A 25,010-nucleotide genomic window follows, 5' to 3' on the forward strand; every position below is an offset into this window, starting at 1 on the left:
TTAAATTAAATTTGTGCTATAGCGCTGAACTTCGGCGATACGGATTGAATCGAGCCCCTAGTCTCACGTGGCCAGCCTTCCAAAATCCTGTCTTGTTGGAAGCCGGGGTTTAATAAGCTAAAGGGGTTCAAATACATCTAAAATAATGTGAAGCTAGTGCTTTAAAAAATTGAGACAAACATCAAGTGTGATTTTTATTGCTTACTTTATTGTAAAAACACAAGGTCTACATATAAAACATGAAATACACAGGCATGGAATATTAGTGCCGAACATGGCAAGCCTTGCTGAACTTCGAAAATAATGTTAGTATGATTCAAACTAGTCATCGAGCAGCGGTCATCTTTACCGACAAAATATACATCTAGGTTTGAGTGGATTGTGTTGCATACGTTTGTTTTGCAAATGGTTTTGCCTGTTTTTACTTCATATTTTTTTATATTAATGCCAAGGGGTTTTAACATAATGTACGGAAGATACATAATACACTTAGGGACTGGATTCAATCCGTATCGTAGAAGTAATTGGGGGGGGGTCCATGTTATAGCTCGATTTATATTTAAAGGCGACGTTCCCGCGGAACTTCCGCGACAATGATTGAATCCAGCCCTTGTACACAGTTTAATAAAATATTTTACTCCATACTGAACGTCAAATCAACACTAAGATACTCAGTTTATTTAACAGATTTGTGGAATTGCACTCTTAACATTGATCTGATTTGCTTTCCATTTTATATAGTACTGTGTAATATTATTATATGTTGATTATTATCCTGCCTGGAATTAAGTGCTTTGAAAATATCTCATTAGCCTCAATGTTAATTCCGATTTTGACAGAATTATAAGTGTTTGTTGATTGCTTATCTATTTAGTTTTTAAAAAAGTAACTTTCGGCTGTGCTTTTTTTCCCATTTTTTTGTTGTTGATGCTTAAAACATTTTTTTAAGGCTAGATTCTGTCAGATGCGCACTAGCCAACACCCGCATTAGAGCTGTCAAATCCACAAGCGGCTCCCGGCGTTATACTTAAAGCGGACATTGCCATTGGCTGCATGGAGATGCATTGAGAGAAATCCCATGTAGCCTTGTTTACAAGTTCGAACACTGGAATGTGAGATGTAATCTAAACCTCGATTAGGCTGATAGAAGTTCTCATTATTTTGTTTAGTGATTTTCAATTTGAGCATCATTATTTCTATATAGCCTACACTTTCTCTTTCTGAACTTCTATCGCGAGTGGGACGGGTGTGGCTTCGTGACAATGATCACAGGAGCGTTTGTTCACCGATTTGACAGCTCCAACGCAGTAACACCTGACGCCGCCAAAACTCAGACACAGCTGGTTAACGCTTAATCCGATTGAATCTAGGCCTTATTTTGATCAATTTTATTGGTAAAATGTCATGGCTCATATTTATCAATTTCATCACTAGGGAGGTTGAACAGGCTCTGAAAGCTAATACTGCTGATATCTTGGAGCTACAATATAATAACCTCTGGAATGTCTCTTAAGCACTTGAAACTATCTTTACAGATTTCCCGTGCACCAAGTTATAATTTCTATCGATGGCAATCCTTTAATATGTCGTGTTGAAAGATTAGAATCAGCACTTGTATAAAGACTATGGAATGTCTTAGGAGTAATGTCATGAATGAACCCTAAAAGGCAACGTCAAAGTTCATGCATGAGTCGTAGTACATTCCAAATGACCTGAGTTCATTGGTTATTCAGGGGACCTGAAACAAGGCTATGTGGGGACACTGTGCTTTGTAGCTGGCTGTTTGGTCACTTTCAGATCGTCTTTCTTTAGCTTTTTGTCATGTGTTTACATAAACTGGATTGAGACCTGAAATAAGTGTAAACATTCAGGAAAAAGTGGAGCATTGTATTGTAACTGTAGGACATCCCAATAGGGTTTTTAATATAAACAGGCATGATATTTTATTTTATATTAAAAAGCTTATCCATGCTGTAATATTGGCTAGCAACACAGAACAGCTAAATAAGCTGATTAGATAAACATTTTCAAAATTCAATAAAATATGTTTCTCTCTTGCCCATTGCTTAATTCCCTTCTTTTTTTTCTCGGTTTCTTGAATTGATTTTGATAAAGCTGATTGCTAAAGAACACAATACATGAAACAATCGAATCTACCCTCTGAATAGAAAACAAGTCTTTCTGGAGGATGTTGCCTGCCACACCTTTCAGAAGAGAAGGCTAGGTTAGTAAGGATAGGCCCTCCTTGCTGGCTAATGTTGGGTTAAAGAGCCATACTCAGCTAGCCTGATTCCAGATCTGTTGTGCTGTTTTGCTACCTCCTATGGTCATTGCGACCATAGGAGTTAGCAAGACAGCTCAAACTGATCTGGGACCAGGCTAATGCTCATAATCTGGACTGTACCTGAGAACTAGCTGGTAAGAAGGATGTGTGTAGTGGGGCAGGGATCTGTAGACAGGCCACCTGGGACCACTGCTGTGCTTGTCAGTTCACCTGTGTCTGTGTTAGTGTCTGGGCTCAGACTGTCTGTGCTGTTCTCTGTGCTTGTGTCGGTGCCTGTGTCTGAGCTACTGACCATGTCTGTGCCTATAGACGAGTTCCAGTTAGTGGAGGCCAGAGTAGTGGAACTAGCGGGTGTCATGGCGTCCTCGGGCCACGTGCTGCCTCTTCCATGGAGACCAGGGCTGGGCGAGGTTGTGGTGAAGTGGGAGGAGCAGAGGAGTTTGACGGGACAGAAGGCGGAGCCCCTGGGGATGAAGTTCACCTTGTTTTTGTCTGGGCATGAAAAAAGAGGGAAGCCTCTGGAGACACCAGACCTGGGGAGGAAAAGTGAGGGAGAATGTCTTCATCTTTTTATCATCCCATACCAAATTGTGTATATGAAACACCTAGTGAGAGAGTCCTACAGATGTAGGGTCTTAATTTGATCATTCCGTTGCAGGAGAACTAAATGAAGATCCTACATCTGTACAGTAGCATAAGGACACTATCAGACCAATTTAAAAAAGAAACTAAAACATGTAGCACTATGAAGTTGAGAAGCATTCGAATGAGGAACACCCCTCGACGTAGTGAAGAAGACTTACACCATCTCTTCAAACACTTTGACCCTCTCACACCCCTCCGGAGGCTCCCGTTTAAACATGTAGCTGTTGTTGGGTTTGGGAGAGGTGGCAAACTTGGGAAGGGGAGAGCCGCAGCCGCTGTCTGAAAACAGAATGAAACATGTAAGCAGGTCAGTGTGGTGATCTTATGTCCCTATAAAGGAACGTGTGCTAGAGAGATCTGTTTCCTGTAGAAGACAATGAGGTGATTCACATAATACGGCACAGTATTAATACAGCGTGAGCTATTTATCATTAACAAAATCCTGATCACTAGGCTCCTGAGCAGAGGATGTGAGCGGAGCATGCCCAATTTGATTGGAGCGTGGAGCAAGATTCCCAAAGGCTGGAGCACTGGCCTTCTCGCCTGCTCCAATTTCGCTCCAGTAGCGCTCACAGCACGAGCTCAGGGCATGCCCGCCCCTGCATGCATTTGTAGTCTACTTGTGTGCTGCGAATAACCCCATGCTTCAGCTACTGTCACGGAGTTAAACATTTTCATAAAAAACTGATAAAACACACAGGTGCTAAATCATGGTGACTTACAACGATGAGGACCAATAGCAAGAGAAGGAGTGCGGTGCTGTAGTGTCCACAACTAAAGAATCATTGTGGAATCTGAAAAGACACTTATCCCAAAAGTATAATGTGTACTTACTACGTGCACATGCTAAAAGAAAGGAATAAAGTGGGTAGATAACTAAGTGCATCATTGTAGAAAGTATTTCTAAACTAAAAATCAGATCTCTTAAATGTTTCGTTCATTTTTGTTCTATTATCTATACAATAGGCCAGCATTGATTTTGGCCCAATAGGCCTGGCATATTCCCACGTTCAAGGAGCTTTCCGTTTTGATTGGGTTATTTAGGCTAAAAACCTTTAGGCCTACCTATAAAAATACATTAAAAAACAACTCTGCATCTCTGCCCAGCCTGGCAAGAGTGGCCAAAACGGTGTTTATCATCCCCAGTGGCTCTGCAAGTGTGGAGAGGATATTATCCGCTGCTGGCCGGCTCTCCAGGCACCATCGCATGAGTCTGAACCCACAGACTGGCCAAACCCTTGTTTCTAAAAATGAATTCAAAAGCACTAACAAGTCATTTTTCCTTTAATTAGTATTTAATTCAAAGTAAGTCATAGCCTAAATGCACAATTTATAGACTATAATGATTTAATACAACAAAACGTTGTTTAAATGCTGCGCGCTTTATGTCCCTGGCAGCCTATCGTTTCGAATTCGCAAATGCTTCACAACGTACTTCTTTGTAGGCTATAGCCTTGAAATAATACAGCCTAAATAATTCATTTTTGTTCCTTCTTAGGCTCCCTGTCTGGCTCCTGACCTATTTAGAGTGTTTATATGCTGTTTAACATTCAAATCCACTTAAAAACCAAATCGGTAGGTCCAGTTATTCACAAAAATAGATGGGTGTTGGTTAAATTGTGATTTTAATGAATGGCGCGAATTTGGAACTGGTGTTTTTTCCCCCCGTAGGCATAGAACGTTTTTTTTAGCGGAGCGGTTGGAAAGGATATGGAGCGGTGAGCGGGATTTCCAACCGCTCAACTACTCTGCTCCTGAGACATGCAATGGCTGGAGACTGTTGAATGTGTGCCTTGAACTACAGTAATAGATCATGCAAGCCAGAAAATACATCTGAATGGACGACCTTTGTCAAGCTCTTCTGCAGAGCAGGGGCTGCCTTCTGGGGAGTGGAGGGGGTCAGGGGTGAATGGGCAGGGGCTGGAACCGCCACTAGAGGGGGCCTGGGTGTCCGTGTCACGGGTGTCCGTGTCACGTGTGTCACCGCCATTGCCGTAGCGATGAGGCTGAAAGGGGGCGCGGCGGCCGTCCAACACGTCCAAAGCCTGAGAGGTCAGAGGTGGAGACGGAGGGAAAGGATGAAGGGATGAGAGGAGTGCGAGAACCACAGCAGGGCACTATATAATTCACAGTTGTTATTGATCATCATACATAAGTCAATTCAATGCATTCAGTTCATTTCATTATTATCACACTGCGTGTAAACGCCAGCATGTGTGGACGTATTTGAATGACAAGCAGAAAAGCGAATACCAGAGCAGATGATAATGTATGATACTGTATGAAAATGTGCAGAGCCCTTCTGCTTGTGCTGTAGGGTACAGCTGATTCTGAGCAGAGGAAGACTTGCTGCGCTGCAGGTCGTAAATATGTGTGTGTGTGCACACGCTTCAGGGAGACCCATTTCGCTAACCTGTCAAGGTTTACTGCCCTACTTCACACACAATTTACAGCTCTACTCAACTCTCAGCAATTTAAATCAGTGTGTGTGTGTGAATACAGTGTGTGTGCCCACCTGTATTCCCTGCTTCCAGTCCTCTCTGATGAACACATTCTCCAGCTCGTGGTTGATGCCCTCCACGCTGCTAGGCACTCTCGATATGAGGGACTTTGGCACTGGGATGTTCGACAGGGCTGTAGAAACCACCTTATTCTGGAAAACATTGCAAACCAAGGTTTCAATTATATTTTGTTAGGCGGTGGAAATGTTTTGTAGCTTTTCTATGATCATTTTAAACAGACATCTTGTCAATTGTGTGCTCTCCCCAGTATTTCAGTGTATGGTATCGCTATAGAATGTGATTTATGTGAGGTTAAATTTTAAGTTAAATGACATTAAAGTGAGGTCAACTGGGCATGCCGGGAACTGGGCATGCCGGGAACTGGGCATGCCGGGAACTGGGCATGCCCAGACACGTCTCCTCCTCTTCTTCATCTCTGTCTCTGGTCAGAATAGGGACTCAGCTCTTTAAATCAAATATAACATCTATTGATGTTATATATATATATATACAGACGTGCTCAAATTCGTTGGTACCTCTCTACAAAAAACGATGAATGCACAATTTTCTCTGAAATAACTTGAAACTGACAAAAGTAATTGGCGTCCACCATTGTTTATTCCATATTTAATAGAAATCAGACTTTGCTTCAGATTTTTTATTCAACATAATATTGTAAATAGTAAAAGAGATGAAAATGGCATGGACAAAAATTATGGGACCCTTAACCTAATACAACCTTTAGAGGCAATCACTACAATCAAACGTTTTCTATAGCTCTCAATGAGACTTCTGCACCTGTTTACAGGTAGTTTGGCCCACTCTTCCTGAGCAAACTGCTCCGGCTGTCTCAGGGTACCTTCTGCACCTGTTAACAGGTAGTTTGGCCCACTCTTCCTGAGCAAACTGCTCTAGCTGTCTCAGGGTACCTTCTGCACCTGTTAACAGGTAGTTTGGCCCACTCTTCCTGAGCAAACTGCTCCGGCTGTCTCAGGTTACCTTCTGCACCTGTTAACAGGTAGTTTGGCCCACTCTTCCTGAGCAAACTGCTCCGGCTGTCTCAGGGTACCTTCTGCACCTGTTAACAGGTAGTTTGGCCCACTCTTCCTGAGCAAACTGCTCCAGCTGTCTCAGGGTACCTTCTGCACCTGTTAACAGGTAGTTTGGCCCACTCTTCCTGAGCAAACTGCTCCAGCTGTCTCAGGGTACCTTCTGCACCTGTTAACAGGTAGTTTGGCCCACTCTTCCTGAGCAAACTGCTCCGGCTGTCTCAGGGTACCTTCTGCACCTGTTAACAGGTAGTTTGGCCCACTCTTCCTGAGCAAACTGCTCCAGCTGTCTCAGGTTTGATGGGCGCCTTCTCCAGACTGCAAGTTTCAGCTCTTTCCATAGATGTTCGATAGGATTCAGATCAGGACTCAGAGAAGGCCACTTCAGAATAGTCCAATGTTTTGTTCTTATCCATTCTTGGGTGCTTTTAGCTGTGTGTTTTGGGTCATTATCCTGTTGGTGGACCCATGACCTGCGACTGAGACAGAGCTTTCTGACACTGGGCAGTACGTTTCGCTCCAGAATGCCTTGATAGTCTTGTGATGTCATTGTACCCTGCACAGATTCAAGGCACCCTGTGCCAGGCGCAACAAAGCAACCCCAAAACATAACCGAGCCTTCTCCATGTTTCACTGTAGGTATGGTGTTCTTTTCTTTGAAAGCTTCATATTTTCGTCTGTGAACATAGAGCTGATGTGACTTGCCAAAAAGCTCCAGTTTTGACTCATCTGTTCAAAGGACATTCTCCCAGAAGGATTGTGGCTTGTCAATATGCATTTTAGCAAATTCCAGTCCGGCTTTTTTATGTTTTTCTTTCAAAAGTGGAGTCCTCCTGGGTCTTCACTTTCGCTCAAAAAGTGCGATCAGAAACTGAAGTACCTTCACCTTGGAGTTCAGCTTGTATCTATTTGGCAGTTATCCTTGGTTCTTTTTCTACCATTCGCACTATCCTTCTGTTCAATCTGGGGTTGATTTTCCTCTTGCGGCCGCACCCAGGGAGGTTGGCTACAGTTCCATGGACCTTAAACTTCTTAATAATATTTGCAACTGTTGTCACAGGAACATCAAGCTGCTTGGAGATGGTGTTGTAGCCTTTACCATGCTTGTCTATTATTTTCTTTCTGATCTCCTCAGACAAATCTCTCCTTTGCTTTCTCTGGTCCATGTTCAGTGTGGTGCACACAATGATACCAAACAGCACGGTGACTACTTTTCTCCATCTAAATAGGCTGAATGACTGATTACAAGATCAGAGACGTGTGATACTAATTAAAGAAACAAATTCATTAGAAATATCACTATACTCCAATTATTTATTATCTTTTCTAAGGAGTACCAACAAATGTGTCCAGGCCATTCTAGAATCTCTTTGTAGAAGAAGCAACAATTCATCTCTTTTCACAGCTTCTTTGCTTTATTCTATGACATACCAAAAGGCATGCAAGTATACATGATAAAATAGCTTTTAATTTCATCACTTTCAGGAGGAATGAAGCATTATTTCAATGAGCTGTAAGGGTACCAACAAATTTGAACACGTACGTACATACATACACATATATATATATATATATATATATATACATTAACTCAGCAAAATAAGAAATGTCCTCTCACTGTCAACTGCGTTTATTTTCAGCAAACTTAATATGTGTAAATATTTGTATGAACATAACAAGATTCAACAACTGAGACAGAAATGGAACAATGTGTCCCTGAACAAAGGGGGATCAAAATCAAAATTAACAGTCAGTATCTGGTGTGGCCACCAGCTGCATTAAGTACTGCAGTGCATCTCCTCCTCATGGACTGCACCAGATTTGCCGGTACTTGCTGTGAGATGTTACCACCCTCTTCCACCAAGGCACCTGCAAGTTCCTGGACATTTCTGGGGGGAATGGCCCTAGCCTTCACCCTCCGATCCAATAGGTCCCAGACGTGCTCAATGGGATTGAGATCCGGGCTCTTCGCTGGCCATGGCAAAACACTGACATTGCTGTCTTGTAGGAAATCACGCACAAAACGAGCAGTATGGCTGGTGTCATTGTCATGCTGGAGGGTCATGTAAGGATGAGCCTGGAGGAAGGGTACCACATGAGAGGAGGATGTCTTCCCTGTAACGCACAGCGTTGCGATTGCCTGCAATGACAACAAGCTCAGTCCAATGATGCTGTGACACACCGCCCAGACCATGATGGACCCTCCACCTCTAAATCGATCCCGCTCCAGAGTACAGGCCTCGGTGTAATGCTCATTCCTTCAACGATAACCGTGAATCCGACCATCACCCCCTGTGAGACAAAACCGCGACTCGTCAGTGAAGAGCACTTTTTGTCAGTCCTGTCTGGTCCAGCGACGGTGGGTTTGTGCCCATAGGCGACGTTGTTGCCGGTGATGTCTAGTGAGGACCTGCCTTACAACAGGCCTACAAGCCCTCAGTCCAGCCTCTCTCAGCCTATTGCGGATAGTCTGATCACTGATGGAGGGATTGTGCGTTCCTGGTGTAACTCGGGCAGTTGTTGTTGCGATCCTGTACCTGTCCCGCAGGTGTGATGTTCGGATGTACCGATCCTGTGCAGGTGTTGTTACACGTGGTCTGCCACTGCGAGGATGATCAGCTGTCCGCCCTGTCTCCCTGTAGCGCTGTCTTTGGCATCTCACAGTACGGACATTGCAATTTATTGCCCTGGCCACATCTGCAGTCCTCATGCCTCCTTGCAGCATGCCTAAGGCATCTTTCTTTTGTTTTTTTTCAGAGTCAGTAGAAAGGCCTCTTTAGTGTCCTAAGTTTTCATAACTGTGACCTTAATTGCCTACCGTCTGTAAGCTGTTAATGTCTTACTGACCGTTCCACAGGTGCATATTCATTAATTGTTTATGGTTCATTGAACAAGCATGGGAAACAGTGTTTAAACCCATTACAATGAAGTGAAGTTATTTTGATTTTTACTAATTATCTTTGAAAGACAGGGTCCTGCAAAAGGGACGTCTCTTTTTTTAAAAAGTATATATATATATATAACATAAGTGGTCTGACCACATTCATATGACAGGAAACATGCCTGAACAATTGCTTGAATTGTGCTGCACAATTCTGCATTACAGCAGACCCACATTGTTGTTTTGCAAGGACATGTTGCCTGAAGAGGAAACAGCCTGGCACCCAGGCTACCAAAACCCTAGTCTATACATTTACAATCAAGTATTATCCATAATAAGTACTGCATTTATTTAAGGTTGTACGTGGTACGGTGACACTCCCACTGTGAATATAGCATTGGGGCAGATACCATACTAGTACCATGCTACCGTGCCCTGTGATCTGGGTGGCAGACACAGGGAGGCAGCAATAAGGTATAACTCACCTGGGGATGGCATGTGGTGCTGGTGTGTAGTCCCTGCTGTTGATCTCTGTCTTTGCTCTGGCGGCTGACCTGTTTACTGCGCTGGAGCTGCAGCCTGAGCTTAGCAATCTGCTGGAGAAAGACAAGGGGTTTACCTCGGAGAAAATGAATGGTTCTCAATGGACATTCAAGGTAGCCTTGAATGTACTGCATGTGCTGTGTAGCCAACACTTCTATTGTTTCATGCCATACATGGCAGAGAGAAGTTGGCTAAAGCACAAATAGACTGGACCACCAGGCTATATTTGAGGTATAATTCAATGGAATATGCCTTTAGAAAAGGTACAAAGCAATACATAAGTGAAGTCAAAGGGTTATTATGTTTCTGTACTGGTTATATAATCATAACATAATCAGTTCTATAATGCAGACTAAGGCGAGGTCTTTTAATGCTGATCTTATAATCCTGGCTATACAGTAAACAAAAAGAGTATGTCTACTCTATAGGATGCCCTTCCCTGCATGTCATCCATATAGGTTATTATAGTACAGTACCATGTCATCCATACAGGTTATTATAGACATTTACCATTTACATCCTTAGAGGTCATTTAGCAGACGCTCTTATCCAGAGCGAGCTTACAAAATGGTGCATTCACCTTATGATCATCCAGTGGAACAACCACTTTACAATAGTGCCATCTAAATCTTTTACAGGGGGGGGGGGGGATTAGAAGGATTACTTTATCCTATCCTAGGTATTCCTTAAAGAGGTGGGGTTTCAGGTGTCTCCGGAAGGTGGTGATTGACTCCGCTGTCCTGGCGTCGTGAGGGAGCTTGTTCCACCATTGGGGTGCCAGAGCAGCGAACAGTTTTGACTGGGCTGAGCGGGAACTGTGCTTCCTCAGAGGTAGGGTCATGTCATCCATACAGGTTATTATAGAACAGTACCATGTCATCCATAGAGGTTATTATAGAACAGTACCATGTCATCCATAGAGGTTATTATAGAACAGTACCATGTCATCCATAGAGGTTATTATAGTACAGTACCATGTCATCCATAGAGGTTATTATAGAACAGTATCATGTCATCCATACAGGTTATTATAGAACAGTATCATGTCATCCATACAGGTTATTATAGAACAGTATCATGTCATCCATAGAGGTTATTATAGAACAGTATCATGTCATCCATAGAGGTTATTATAGAACAGTACCATGTCATCCATATAGGTTATTATAGAACAGTATCATGTCATCCATACAGGTTATTATAGAACAGTACCATGTCATCCATAGAGGTTATTATAGAACAGTACCATGTCATCCATAGAGGTTATTATAGAACAGTACCATGTCATCCATAGAGTTTATTATAGAACAGTACCATGTATTCCATAGAGGTTATTATAGAACAATACAGTGTGGTTCGTTTGGATTGACTTGCTTTGAGAGGACATGATAGGAGTCAATAGTGACAAGGCAATCCATATGAGGTTTCTGAAGATGAGAAAGAACAGGGCAGTGTAAAGCTTAGTGTATTAAAGGGCTGGACCTCACAATATGATATTATCACGATACTTAGGTGAGCGATACGATATGTATTGGGATTCTATATGTATCACTATTCTATATGTATCACGATTCTATATGTATCACTATTCTATATGTATCACGATTCTATATGTATCGCGATTCTATATGTATTGCGATTGTATATGTATTGCGATTGTATATGTATTGCGATTGTATATGTATTGCGATTGTATATGTATTGCGATTGTATATGTATTGCGATTGTATATGTATTGCGATTGGATACTGCGATTTTCTTGCAATAAAAAAATATATATGACGTTCCAAACATATTGCTCACTATATGTCTGCTGCAGACGGATAAGAGAAAGCCATGACAAAATTCAATTTGGAGGTAAAAGTGCTCAAAACATGTTGGCTCACCATTTAAAACAATGAAAAAGATGAAGAACTAGCTATAGGATGATAAATACCAGAGTTCTGGGTAGGTACACCTGACTAGCGCTAGCTAACGCTATCTTGTATTTTGTTTATTTTTATTTATTTATTTTATTTTTCCTTTATTTAACTAGGCAAGTCAGTTAAGAACAAATTCTTATTTTCAATGACGGCCTAGGAACAGTGGGTTAACTGCCTTGTTCAGGGGCAGAACGACAGATTTTTGTACCTTGTCAGCTCGGGGATTCAATCTTGCAACCTTTCGGTTACTAGTCCAACGCTCTAACCACTATCAATACTTCGAGTCAACAGTATCAATATAAAATCACCAAAAACAATGTTGCGATACTCTACTGCCTTGAAACTCAACTCTGGACCTGGAAACCAGTTCCACTGTGTTTTTCTGTTCCCCTCTAATCAGGGACTGATTTAGACCTGGCACATCAGATGGGTGCAATTCATTATCAGGTAGAACAGAAAATCCAGACCTTGAAGGATAAGATTTTAATACACCTTCTTACTGTATTGATTCCCCCTCCCCCATCTCTTCTGTATAGTACCACTCACTGTTGGGTGGGAGGATTTGGCCTTTGGCTATATATGACTGGGTCTGCTAAAATAATACATTTCATTGACAATATGTAAGAGTATATGTCAAATCCAAATGTAGCTATTGCTACTTTTATATGCTACAATGGGTGACTTAGATCAACTTAGATTATTAGTATCTTTAGAAACATGTACTATATGTCGCTATATGTTACTACATGCACATACAGTACAGTAGCATATCATCATAATCATGTCAAGAACAAAAAGAAACATCTCAGCATAGTGAGAGAACATTCCATCCAGTTAGTGTTTATCGCTCATCTAACAACAGGCCTATCTTATGTAAGTCAGTCCACTTCAGAAGCCTCAATACAACTGTTTTGCTGTGTTGCTCTTGAGCAAAAGCCAGCAGACTGGAACACGCTTATATATGGGTTGTTTGCAGGAGGACGAGGCCTTTATAGAGTTAGATAAGGTTCATCCTTGTCACTGGAGTATCAACAGGGCCAAGCTGAGAGGGAAATGATATGGCTGTTACACCCTGCAGAGATGCCACGGACTAGACTACAGAGGGAAAGGAAGGTTAAATAAAGACTGTGGTCTGGAAGAGCTAGAGAACTAATAGCTCAATGTGGTCTCCAACTAGCCACTAATTCAGCCAGGCTACGCGCATGGAAACCGACCTTCAGGAGAATAATATTTAACTGAACCTCGTATCCTGACAAATAAAACACATTTAAAGTAATGGCTGAACCTCAAAGCACTGACAAAAACTTGTTGGAAGTATAGTTGACTATGCACATACAGCGCAGATCCAATAACGTCAACAATACAACTCTCGCTGGATGTTTTGTGACAGACCAGCTATTCTGGTCTAACGTTTAACTCCTCAGAGAGTTATGGTGTTGACATTGGTTACAGTATTGGATTACAAATAATAGGATAGCGCTCCGTACAGTTGTTTTGGCTAGGGACATAGGTCATGCAGAGAGTGTGTAGGCTAGGCTATATATGTTAGGAAGGTTGAGTCTGGCACCTACCTCTTTCAGATGGTCTGCACTGCCCCAGGAGGCTGACCGCTGGTGTGGGCTTCCCTGCTCCCCTCCAGCCTCCTCTATCCACAGACCAGGTGTCTGAATCACACACACACATATAAATATGCATACTCTAAGCAGTGGATAAACAAATACACCCACATCAATCCCCATCGTTTGTATGGAATTCAGGAAGACTGAGAGACTAGAGAGGTGGGTGACAGCAATCATCGCCCCTGTGACTTCACCAGAGATGCACACATCTGGAAACAATCAAATGAGTCAAAAAATTGTATTTGCGGGATAAAGATGGCTGCATCTCACCAGAAGCACAAAACAGTAATAACATGTGTGATAGCTACTACTTAAAGTTGTATTCTTACCGTTTTAATGACAATCCACATTAGGACAGACTGCCAAAGGCTACTTTGTGGCTGGTGACTGACATACTACATGCTAACTACTAGCTTGTAAGTCTGTGGGAAATGGCTGCTCTTTCTCCACTACAGCGGATAAAGAAAAGTGCTCTAGTGTCTACAAGAATGCAACCTTTACATAAATAATGAAATGGTTAACTTATGTAAAATATATGAAAAAAAAGAGACAGGATGTTTCAAAAGCATGTATGCAACCATGATGCACTTCCCCTTGATTATGCATATCAACAGTGACATTGGTCCTCCAAGGAGTCGTGGTCAGTACAGTAAAGCGAAGCATCTTAAATGTCAATGTCCTCGTACTGCCGTACGTTTGACCCTTGTCGAAAAACAAAACATCCTCTATAACGCACAACGTTACACAAAAGACCCACTCTATGATATGTAATATGAAGAACACTAGTGAAGCATTATGGCTACTGGCACATTGCTTTTCAGAAAGGACAAACGGTTTAAACGGGTGCTTGTGCTCCAATAAAGAGGCCACTATGCTGGATGGCGGATGTGTTTTTGTACATGGCTATGGTATTGCTGTGGTGTTTGATGCTAGAGCCAAACATTGAGGGCTGAATGAATAGTGAAAGGAATGTTTCCAATGCTAAGTGCTAACTTTGCAAAAAGCAGTGTAATGGCGCCGACAGAGATGGTCGCCTCGCTTCACGTTCTTAAGAAACTATGCAGTATTTAGTTTTTTTTAATGTATTATTTCTTACACTGTTACCCCGGGAAATCTTAAGTCTTATTACTTACAGCCGGGAAGAACTATTGGACATAAGAGCAATGTCAACTTCCCAACATTACGATCAGGAATACAACTTTCCCGAAACGGATCCTCTGTTTGGACCACCACCCAGGACAATGGATTGGATCTCAGTAGGCGACACAAAACAACAGCGCCGCAGAAGGGGCAGATGGAGCGGTCTTCTGGTCAGGCTCCGTAGATGGGCACATCGCTCCCCCCTCCCGAGTATACTACTCGCCAATGTCCAGTCTCTTGACAACAAGGTAGATGAAATTCGAGCAAGGGTTGCCTTCCAGAGAGACATCAGAGATTGTAACATTCTCTGTTTCACGGAAACATGGCTTACTTGGGATACGTTACCAGAGTTGGTACAACCACCCGGTTTCTTCACGCACCGCTCTGACAGAAACAAACATCTCTCTGGTAAGAAGAATGGCAGGGGTGTCTGCCTTATGATTAACGAGTCAAGGTGTGATCATAACAACATACAGGAACTCAAGTCCTTTTGTTCACCTGACCTAGAATTCCTTACGATCATTTATTGTAGCTGGGGATTTTAACAAAGCTAATCTGAAAACAAATTTTAGCAGCATATCGAATGCGCGACCCGGGCTGGCAGCATTCTGGATCATTGCTACTAACTTCCCTCCCTCGTCCTCCTTTCGGCAAATCTGACCACTGCTCTATTTTGTTGCTCCCAGCCTATAGACAGAAAGTAAAACAGGAAACGCCAGTGCTCAGGTCTGTTCAACGCTGGTCCGATCAATCTGATTCCACGCTTCAAGATTGCTTCGATCACGTGGACTGGGATATGTTCCGGATAGCCTCAAACAACAACATTGATGTATACGCTGAGTCGGTGAGCGAGTTTATTAGCAAGTGCATCGGTGATGTTGTACCCACGGTGACTATTAAAACCTTCCCCAACCAGAAACCGTGGATTGATGGCAGCATTCACGCAAAACTGAAAGCGCAAACCACTGCTTTTAATCATGGCAAGTCGACCGGAAACATGACCGAGTGCAAACAGTGAAGCTATTCCCTCCACAAGGCAATCAAACAAGCTAAGCATCAGTATAGAGACAAAGTAGAGTCGCAATTCAATGGCTCACACACGAGACGTATGTGGCAGGGTCTACAGTCAATCACGGATTACAAAAGAAAACCAGCCCCGTCGCGGACCACGATGTCTTGCTCCCAGACAAACTAAACAACTTCTTTGCTCACTTTGAGGACAATATAGTGCCACTGACACGGCCCGCTACCAAAACCTGCGGGCTCTCCTTCACCGCAGCCAACGTGAGTAAAACATTTAAACGTGTTAACCCTCACAGGGCTGCCAGCTCAGACAGCTTCCCTAGCCTCAGAGCATACGCAGACCAGCTGGCTGGTGTGTTTACGGACATATTCAATCCATCCCTATCCCAGTCTGCTGTTCCCACATGCTTCAAGAGGGCCACCATTGTTCCTGTTCCCAAGAAAGCTAAGGTAACTGAGCTAAACGACTACCGCCCCGTAGCACTCACTTCCGTCATCATGAAGTGCTTTGAGAGACTAGTCAAGGATCATATCACCTCCACCCTACCTGACACCCTAGACCCACTCCAATTTGCTTACCGCCCCAATAGGTCCACATACGACATAATCACACTGCACACTGCCCTAACCCATCTGGACAAGAGGAATACCTATGTAAGAATGCTGTTCATCGATTACAGCTCAGCATTAGGCAGGAGGTAGCCTAGTGGTTAGAGCATTGGACTTGTAACCGAAAGGTTGCAAGATCGAATCCCCAAGCTGACATGGTAAAAATCTATCGTTCTGCCCATGAATAAGGCAGTTAACCCACTGTTCCTAGGCCATCATTGAAAACAAGAATTTGTTCATAACTGACTTGCCTCGTTAAATAAAAGGTACAATTTTTTTTAAATGTAACACCATAGTACCCTCCAAACTCGTCATTAAGCTTGAGACCTTGTGCCTCGACTCCGCCCTGTGCAACTGGGTCCTGGACTTTCTGATGGGCTGCCCCCAGGTGGTGAGGGTAGGAAACAACATCTCCACCCCCCTGATCCTCAACACTGGGGCCCCACAAGGGTGCATTCTCAGCTATCTCCTGTACTCCCTGTTCACCCATGACTGCATAGCCATGCACGCCTCCAACTCAATCATCAAGTTTGCAGACGACACTACAGTGGTAGGCTTGGTTACCAACAACAACGAGACGGCCTACAGGGAAGAGGTGAGGGCCCTCGGAGTGTGGTGTCAGGTAAATATTGTCAACAAAACAAAGGAGATGATCGTGGACTTCAGGAAACAGCAGATGGAGCACCCCCCATCCACATCGACGGGACAGTGGTGGAGAAGGTGGAAAGTTATAAGTTCCTCGGCGTACACATTACAGACAAACTAAAACGGTCCACCCACACACACAGCGTGGTGGAGAAGGCGCAACAGCGCCTCTTCAACCTCAGGAGGCTGAAGAAATTTGGCTTGTCACCAAAAACACTCACAAAGGACACCTACACCACCCGATGTCACAGGAAGGCCAAAAAGATCATCAAGGACAACAACCACCCGAGCCACTGCCTGTTCACCCCGCTATCATCCAGAAAGTGAGGTCAGTACAGGTGCATCAAAGCTGGGACCAAGAGACTGAAAAACAGCTTCTATCTCAAGGCCATCAGACTGTTAAACAGCCATCACTAACATTGAGTGGCTGCTGCCAACATACTGACTCAAATCTCTAGCCACATTAATAATTAAACATTGGATGTAATAAATGTATCACTAGTCACTTTAAACAATGCCACTTTATATAATGTTTACATACCCTACATTACTCATCTCATATGTATATACTGTACTCTATACCATCTACTGCATCTTGCCTATGCCGCACGGCCATCGCTCATTCATATATTTATATGTACATATTCTTATTCATTCCTTTACACTTGTGTGTATAAGGTAGTTGTTGTGAAATTGTTAGATTACTTGTTAGATATTACTGCACGGTCGGAACTAGAAGCACAAGCATTTCGCTACACTCGCATTAACATCTGCTAACCACGTGTATGTGACCAATAACATTTGATTTGATTTGTTCACAGAGCTCCCAGCTTTGTTTACCTCAAGGCTCTTTTATCGACTTAGTTTTTGCACTTCCCGGTCTGCCTTGTGTGTTTTGTGGGGTTGTGTGCCAGGTGTCGTGCCAGATAATGCTCTGGGTGAGATAAAGTTAGCGTAATTTACTTTCACAGTCTACAGCCCATGTTAAATGATTCTCACCCCACTTAAAATCCTGTTTGATTTCCCAGCGGGGATAGTGAACGTCAATGGATTTACAATGGCATTCAAGTTGGTTTGTTTAGTTTACATGCTGAGGTAAGAGTATAGAATGCCACTGCTATCATTTGGTCTGATTTGAGTTGATGAGGGCATTACGTTCTGGTTCTGTGGCCTTGTTGGTCTTCTCATCTACAGCCATCTTACAGTATGCACGTCTAGAACATGACTAAACGCTTATTATGGATTCAAGCTGCTTGAAGAACACGGAAAGAGTTGTAATGCATAACTCCTCACTTTAGACAACTCAGAAGTAAAACATGCTGAGTTGATTGTCATTGATAATACAATCCACGCTTGGATTGCGTCCTACCTGACAGGTCGCTCCTACCAGGTGGCGTGGCGAGAATCTGTCTCCGCACCATGCGCTCTCACCACTGGTGTCCCCCAGGGCTCTGTTCTAGGCCCTCTCCTATTCTCGCTATACACCAAGTCACTTGGCTCTGTCATATCCTCACATGGTCTCTCCTATCATTGCTATGCAGACGACACACAATTAATCTTCTCCTTTCCCCCTTCTGATAACCAGGCGGCGAATCGCATCTCTGCATGTCTGTCAGACATATCAGTGTGGATGACGGATCACCAGCTCAAGCTGAACCTCGGCAAGACGGAGCTGCTCTTCCTCCCGGGGAAGGACTGCCCGTTCCATGATCTCGCCATCACGGTTGACAACTCCCTTGTGTCCTCCTCCCAGAGTGCTAAGAACCTTGGCGTGATCCTGGACAACACCCTGTCGTTCTCCACTAACATCAAGGCGGTGACCCGATCCTGTAGGTTCATGCTCTACAACATTCGCAGAGTACGACCCTGCCTCACACAGGAAGCGGCGCAGGTCCTAATCCAGGCACTTGTCATCTCCCGTCTGGATTACTGCAACTCGCTGTTGGCTGGGCTCCCTGCCTGTGCCATTAAACCCCTACAACTCATCCAGAACGCCGCAGCCCGTCTGGTGTTCAACCTTCCCAAGTTCTCTCACATCACCCCGCTCCTCCGCTCTCTCCACTGGCTTCCAGTTGAAGCTCGCATCCGCTACAAGACCATGGTGATTGCCTACGGAGCTGTGAAGGGAACGGCACCTCCATACCTTCAGGCTCTGATCAGGCCCTACACCCAAACAAGGGTACTGCGTTCATCCACCACTGGCCTGCTGGCCCCCCTACCTCTGAGGAAGCACAGTTCCCGCTCAGCCCAGTCAAAACTGTTCGCTGCTCTGGCACCCCAATGGTGGAACAAGCTCCCTCACGACGCCAGGACAGCGGAGTCAATCACCACCTTCCGGAGACACCTGAAACCCCACCTCTTTAAGGAATACCTAGGATAGGATAAAGTAATCCTTCTAACCCCCCCCCCCCCCCCCTTAAAAGATTTAGATGCACTATTGTAAAGTGGTTGTTCCACTGGATATCATAAGGTGAATGCACCATTTTGTAAGTCGCTCTGGATAAGAGCGTCTGCTAAATGACTTAAATGTAAATGTAAATGTAATAATAGACCGTCCACATCCTGCCTGTGTAACACAATTCTAAAAACTAAGATTAAGACAGTCTTTAGTCTGGTGTGTGTGTATGTGTGTGCACACACACACACCAGACTAAATCATTGCACTCTGTTTGTCTGTCTGTCTGTGGGTATGCCTGTGTGTGTGTGTGTGTGTGTGTGTGTGTGTGTGTGTGTGTGTGTGTGTGTGTGTGTGTGTGTGTGTGTGTGTGTGTGTGTGTGTGTGTGTGTCTGTTTAATCTTCATACAGACATTCTCTGTGTTCTGTAACCACAGGGTCTAGGGCAGACAGATCTATCCCGGAACAGTGATTACCATATGTATGGCCCTCCGCTCCTCACTCCCACACAAAGGCAGACGGGCCAGCCACGAGGGCCAGGTGGTAAGCAGTGGGATTCCTCTCCTAGCCCCAACCATCGCCTGAGGGACAGGTGCAAACAACTTCACCTCCACAGAGCGCTACATTACAGCTCTGAAAAGAGCCCGTCTCTGGATTGTGTGCTACAACAAAGACTTTTTGTCCCAGGTTTTTTGCTGTTGTAGTGTTACAGGCGATTTGGGGTATTGGGAGATCTTGTTAACAGGAAATAGCTAGTCTGTGACTGTACTTGGGGAGTTTGTGCTTTTCCTAATAGAAGTGGTTTAAGTGAAGCAGTCCACACCATCATTAGGGGAACGTTGATTCTATATGTAGCTACTGGAACCTGGAGGCCACTCCCATTCCAAAGACTAAACAAAGAGCCCCAAGGTGAATGAAGGGTTAAAGGATGAAGCCATGTAAATGAGGCTGGGCGGCGCTCATTCAGCCACATGAAAGGATTCTATTAGGACGGACAGCGCGGCCATGGTCAATGGCCCTGCCATCATCATACATATTCAATATGGGTTCATAACCACAAACATCTGCCCATTCTCAAACGGCATTAAACGATCAATCACGTTGACCAGAATAGTGAGTGCTGATGTGTGGGCTGCTACCCAGGAAAATTGTAGTCGAAATAAACCCAGTACGTGTTTTTCTGAAGATAAATTTTATTTCGAAAACATATGCTTTTAAATAAATGATTATGATGTGCATCATTAGCTTTTAGGGTTCCTTTGGCCTACAGTTACCTGTGTGGCTTTGTCTTTCATGCAGGAAGGGTAGGGTTCGTGGGAGTCACGAGGCCACTGGCCTGTGAGGTACGGCCCCATAATGGCGTCCAGGGAAGATGTCCGCCGGATAGCACTGGAGCTACGCACCTGCAGTTTGGACCTCTCTCCTACAGGAGTGAGGGGAGAGCAAGGGTCAGGATAGGACACACCCACACTGTCATACTGAGCAATTGGCCCCGGAACGTCTTGTTGTTTTCCATAAACGACTCTATTGCTAACCTTATTGACTATCAGTGCTCTACAGTGATATATACTAGGCCTAACTAATCTGACTGTGCTGAAGCTCAGTCTGATGTCATGGGAGCTGCCTTCTCTCAGCCAAAGTAGTTAAACACACACCACCCACATAAGAACTCATAAACAACCACACCATAATTAACATCAATATGGCCTGCATTCACTCAACATTCCTCCTGCAGTAACTCACAGTAAAAGACCCAAACACAGAAATGCCCTGTTTTTCTAAAGCAGGGGGACATGAAGGAGGAAATGGGCGAAAGCATAGGCTAGTAAGAAGTATTATGCTTTGTGATTGTTGAAAGTCAATGAGAGCTCCTTGATTTCCATATCAAAGAGCTCCTGAGGGGTAAAGCAGGTGACCAGGGTCCACATTCTCCATTCAATCTGTTCCTTGTCTCAGTGCATATGCAGTGTTCCTTTTCGATACCACTACACACCACCTAGGCTCTAAAGCCTAGATGGTCAGCCAAGTCTGAGCATATCAACCAAAATATTTTGGCTAAGTAAGTAAACCCAATGACCTAGGGTAAACTATCTGAGGAAAGGGGAGTGGATTTCCATCAATATTGTTCCTAGCCAAAGTTCTCCAAACACAGCATGCAAATTTTGCCCAAGTGATTTTCCAATGTCTCTCCACTTTGCTAAATTTAGGCTCTCAAGAGCAAAATAAAGTCAGATCATTTCCTGGCTTTTAGTATGCATACGGTCCCTCTCACTATTTTCTAATCAACCTTTTCAAAAATAGTGAACTTTCTACCAAAGTTGACAGATTTTGGGCTGGGTTCTAGGTTTAACAACAAGCTTGTTTTCCAATTTACTCTTACTCTGCAGTTTGGGGACGTGTGACAATGAGGCAGGCCATTTCAGCACAGCTGGCACTTTGACAGGGAGGGGGAGTTTCTTTGTTGAGACCATTGGGAAGGCCTGGTGTGGGGATGATGTCATAGTGCGAACCTAAAGATCATGTAGTGGAATGTCACCCTTTTCCATGGCCTTCACCCTGGCCCGTAGTTCTTGCGACCCTTCCCCCACCACCTAGCTCAGATGAGATGAGTGATGCGAATGAACACGATGACTGACTGAAATGAAGATTCCCACTAGTTAACTTCTCCAATGTTCCAATCACAAAGCTGCATGGCTGACAAGGACACAATGTATTGTCCACTTTAATGTTTAACCTTAAATTTGTCAGATGCCTCGAAGGATAAAATCACAAATTCACCACAAATTCCCTTCAGTGTGTTTGCTGCAAATAGCCTACAATTCTGAGGAAACGGTCAAATAAAAATAGCTTCATATTTCCGTTTGACAATGAAAGATTAACAATACATCTACACTACCGTTCAAATGTTTGGGGTCACTTAGAAATGTCCTTGTTTTTGAAAGAAAAGCAAATTTTTTGTCCATTAAAATAACATAAAATTGATCAGAAATACAGTGTAGACATTGTTAATGTTGTAAATGACTACTGTAGCTGGAAACGGATGATGTTGAATGGAATATCTACATAGGCGTAGAGAGGCCCATTATCAGCAACCATCACTCCTGTTTTCCAATGGCACGTTGTGGTAGCTAATCCAAGTTTATCATTTTAAAAGGTTAATTGATCATTAGAAAACCCTTTTGCAATTATGTTAGCACAGCTGAAAACTGTTGTACTGATTAAAGAAGCAATAAAACTGGCCTTCTTTAGACTAGTTGAGTATCTGGAGCATCAGCATTTGTGGGTTCGATTACAGGCTCAAAATGGCCTGAAGCAAAGAACTTTCTTCTGAAACTCGTCAGTCTATTCTTGTTCTGAGAAATGAAGGCTATTCCATGCGAGAAATTGACAAGAAACTGAAGATCTCGTACAACGCTGTGTACTACTCCCTTCACAGAACAGCGCAAACTGGCTCTAACCAGAATAGAAAGAGGAGTGGGAGGCCCCCGGTGCACAACTGAGCAAGAGGACAAGTACATGAGAGTGTCTAGTTTGAGAAACAGATGCCTCACAAGTCCTCAACTGGCAGCTTCATTAAATAGTACCCGCAAAATACCAGTCTCAACGTGAAGAGGCGACTCCGGGATGCTGGCCTTCTAGGCAGAGTTGCAAAGAAAAAGCCATATCTCAGACAGGCCAATAAAAATAAAATATTAAAATGGGCAAAAGAACAGACACTAGACAGAGGAACTCTGCCTAGAAGGCCAGCATCTCACGGCAACATCCTGCAGCAACATCAATATTTGTCAGGAGAGTCTGTCTCAGAAACAGGATTTAGAGTGGTCTAGTCTTCCATCTCGCCCTTCAGTCCACCCTCCATTTCCTTATCACCTGAAAGGAACAACGGCTCAGGCTGAACCAATAGGCATGAAATGTCACACCACTCACTTCCATTCTCCATAACATAGGGCTCACAATATGTTCCCGATGTGTACAATACAGTACAGTTGAAAGGGAGTAGGTCATACACCTGTAACCTGACTGTTCGTTCAACAACGATTCTCAGGGTCTACGGCCCCTTTACAACCCTTAAGCATATCTTGCTGCTCTCCTCCCCTTTTCTGTCAATAGTCCAGAAGTAGCAGGCGTGTAAGAGGAGAGGACACTATAAGCTTCCTTATTAGTGATGTACTGTAGTAGTAGGCCTTCATATGGGCCTACTTCCCCTTTTGTGTAACTCTGGGGCCATATATTCAATCAACACCCAACATGCTAGTGATTTTTTTTTTTTGTCATTTAGCAGACGCTCTTATCCAGAGCGACTTACAGTAATGAATGCATACATTTCATACATTCTTTTCTCCGTACTGGTCCCCCGTGGGAATCGAACCCACAACCCTGGCGTTGCAAACACCATGCTCTACCAACTGAGCCACACAGGACCAATAGTTTACAAATGATTGATTATATGAATCCTAAATCGGAAAAAAGACAAATCATGTGTTTGACTTACCTTAGAAACCTAGGGCCCTTTTCCATGTCAAGGTGACTGAATGGGGCCCAGTCACTCTCATTAATCCATCAATATTTAAAAAATGAATTAGGCTATAAAATGCATAGCAAACACTGTATTACAGGAATACAAAACGCCTGCAATCTCTTGACCATCACCAAGAGCAAGCAAAATTATGCATTTATCCTGAATACATCTATATTGTAGCATGTGGTAGCTGGATAATATAAAAATATTTTACCTCTACAAATGGGTGAGTTTGGACCCCGGTCAGGTGAGTGCGAGACCCTATTTTCAGGAGACAGTCTCTGTCTCGTGGCGCCAGTGCAATTTACTCCAAGATTCAGTGTCGCACTTGGGGGAGATGACCCGCGGCTATTTGTCGGTCCATTGTTGCCTCCAACAGAGAGAGACAGAGAGCGTGTCGGGCTGCTCTGGCCCCCGCGTAGGAGCTGGTAGGGCACGGTAGCACGGATGGGGTGCAAACGGCAGCTGTTGGATAAACTGGGGGACCCTGCATTGCTACGTCTGACTGTGGACTGTTGTTGAAGCGAGTTGGTGGGAACGGACATTCTGCTGCTTCGTATCACTTTCAGGAAAAAAATCGACAAGATATCCGCTTCTGGAAAACAGAGGATAAACTTCCTTTAATTTTAGCTCGTATGCTGCTAGAGCTCATTTTGCAGCAATCTCGCAGTTATCTTGCATCTTGAAAAGGCGAATTCTACTGCAATAACTTACCTGAAGAACACTAAAACAAGTCTTCTTTGTGCATGTTTGTCGATAACTTTAAATATATGTTGTTTTACAAACTTAATTTATATAGTTAGCTAAACATATTCCCTAATCTTTGGCGCTTCCCTACCGTCCCCATGTCCACTGTAAATGACAGTTGTAGCCGCAAGACTACTGGCTGATAAACCTGGGCGGGCTGCACTCGTTCATTCTGATCATGTGGTTGGACAGCTGAATTATACAGTAACATTACTCATTGGTCCAATGATGTCTATCGACTGTACTTTCAGCCAATAACGTCATCGATGTATTATAAGGATTGGACCAATTTTTCTCAAAACCTTCGTTTTAAAAATTAACTTTACAATATTTGTGTAATTACCTGTACAATTAAATACATCATGTGTGATGTAATGACATGAATTCATATGGACGAAATGTTGTTGGACAAACCTGACTCTCGGACAAAGACACGATTTGATGAAATATGATCCTCACCGTTTTCAAACCAAATTTGCATAGTCCCT

The 25,010-nt window shown here is 43.6% G+C and overlaps 1 protein-coding gene across 2 annotated transcripts; it reads right to left on the reverse strand.

Moving 5' to 3' along the window:
- Window positions 1–186: 186 nt before the first annotated feature.
- Window positions 187–24,644, reverse strand: LOC106605259 (glucocorticoid-induced transcript 1 protein). Of its 2 annotated transcripts, none has more exons than XM_045718413.2 (9): window positions 24,490–24,644; window positions 23,990–24,370; window positions 20,531–20,679; window positions 13,397–13,489; window positions 9,846–9,953; window positions 5,445–5,582; window positions 4,776–4,974; window positions 3,088–3,208; window positions 187–2,817 (listed from the first exon to the last, which is right to left on the reverse strand). In XM_045718413.2, the coding sequence occupies exons 2-9, from the start codon at window positions 24,318–24,320 to the stop codon at window positions 2,412–2,414; spliced, it is 1,545 nt and encodes a 514-aa protein (XP_045574369.1). In that variant the 5' UTR covers window positions 24,321–24,370; window positions 24,490–24,644; the 3' UTR covers window positions 187–2,411. The 2 variants fall into 2 exon arrangements, with proteins under 2 accessions (XP_045574369.1, XP_045574368.1); XM_045718412.2 differs by having other exon boundaries at window positions 9,846–9,956.
- Between the last annotated feature and the right edge of the window lie 366 nt (window positions 24,645–25,010).

The sequence above is a fragment of the Salmo salar genome, chromosome 05, assembly GCF_965601325.2.
Source record: "Salmo salar chromosome 05, fSalSal1, whole genome shotgun sequence".
Classification (NCBI taxonomy): Eukaryota; Metazoa; Chordata; class Actinopteri; order Salmoniformes; family Salmonidae; genus Salmo; species Salmo salar.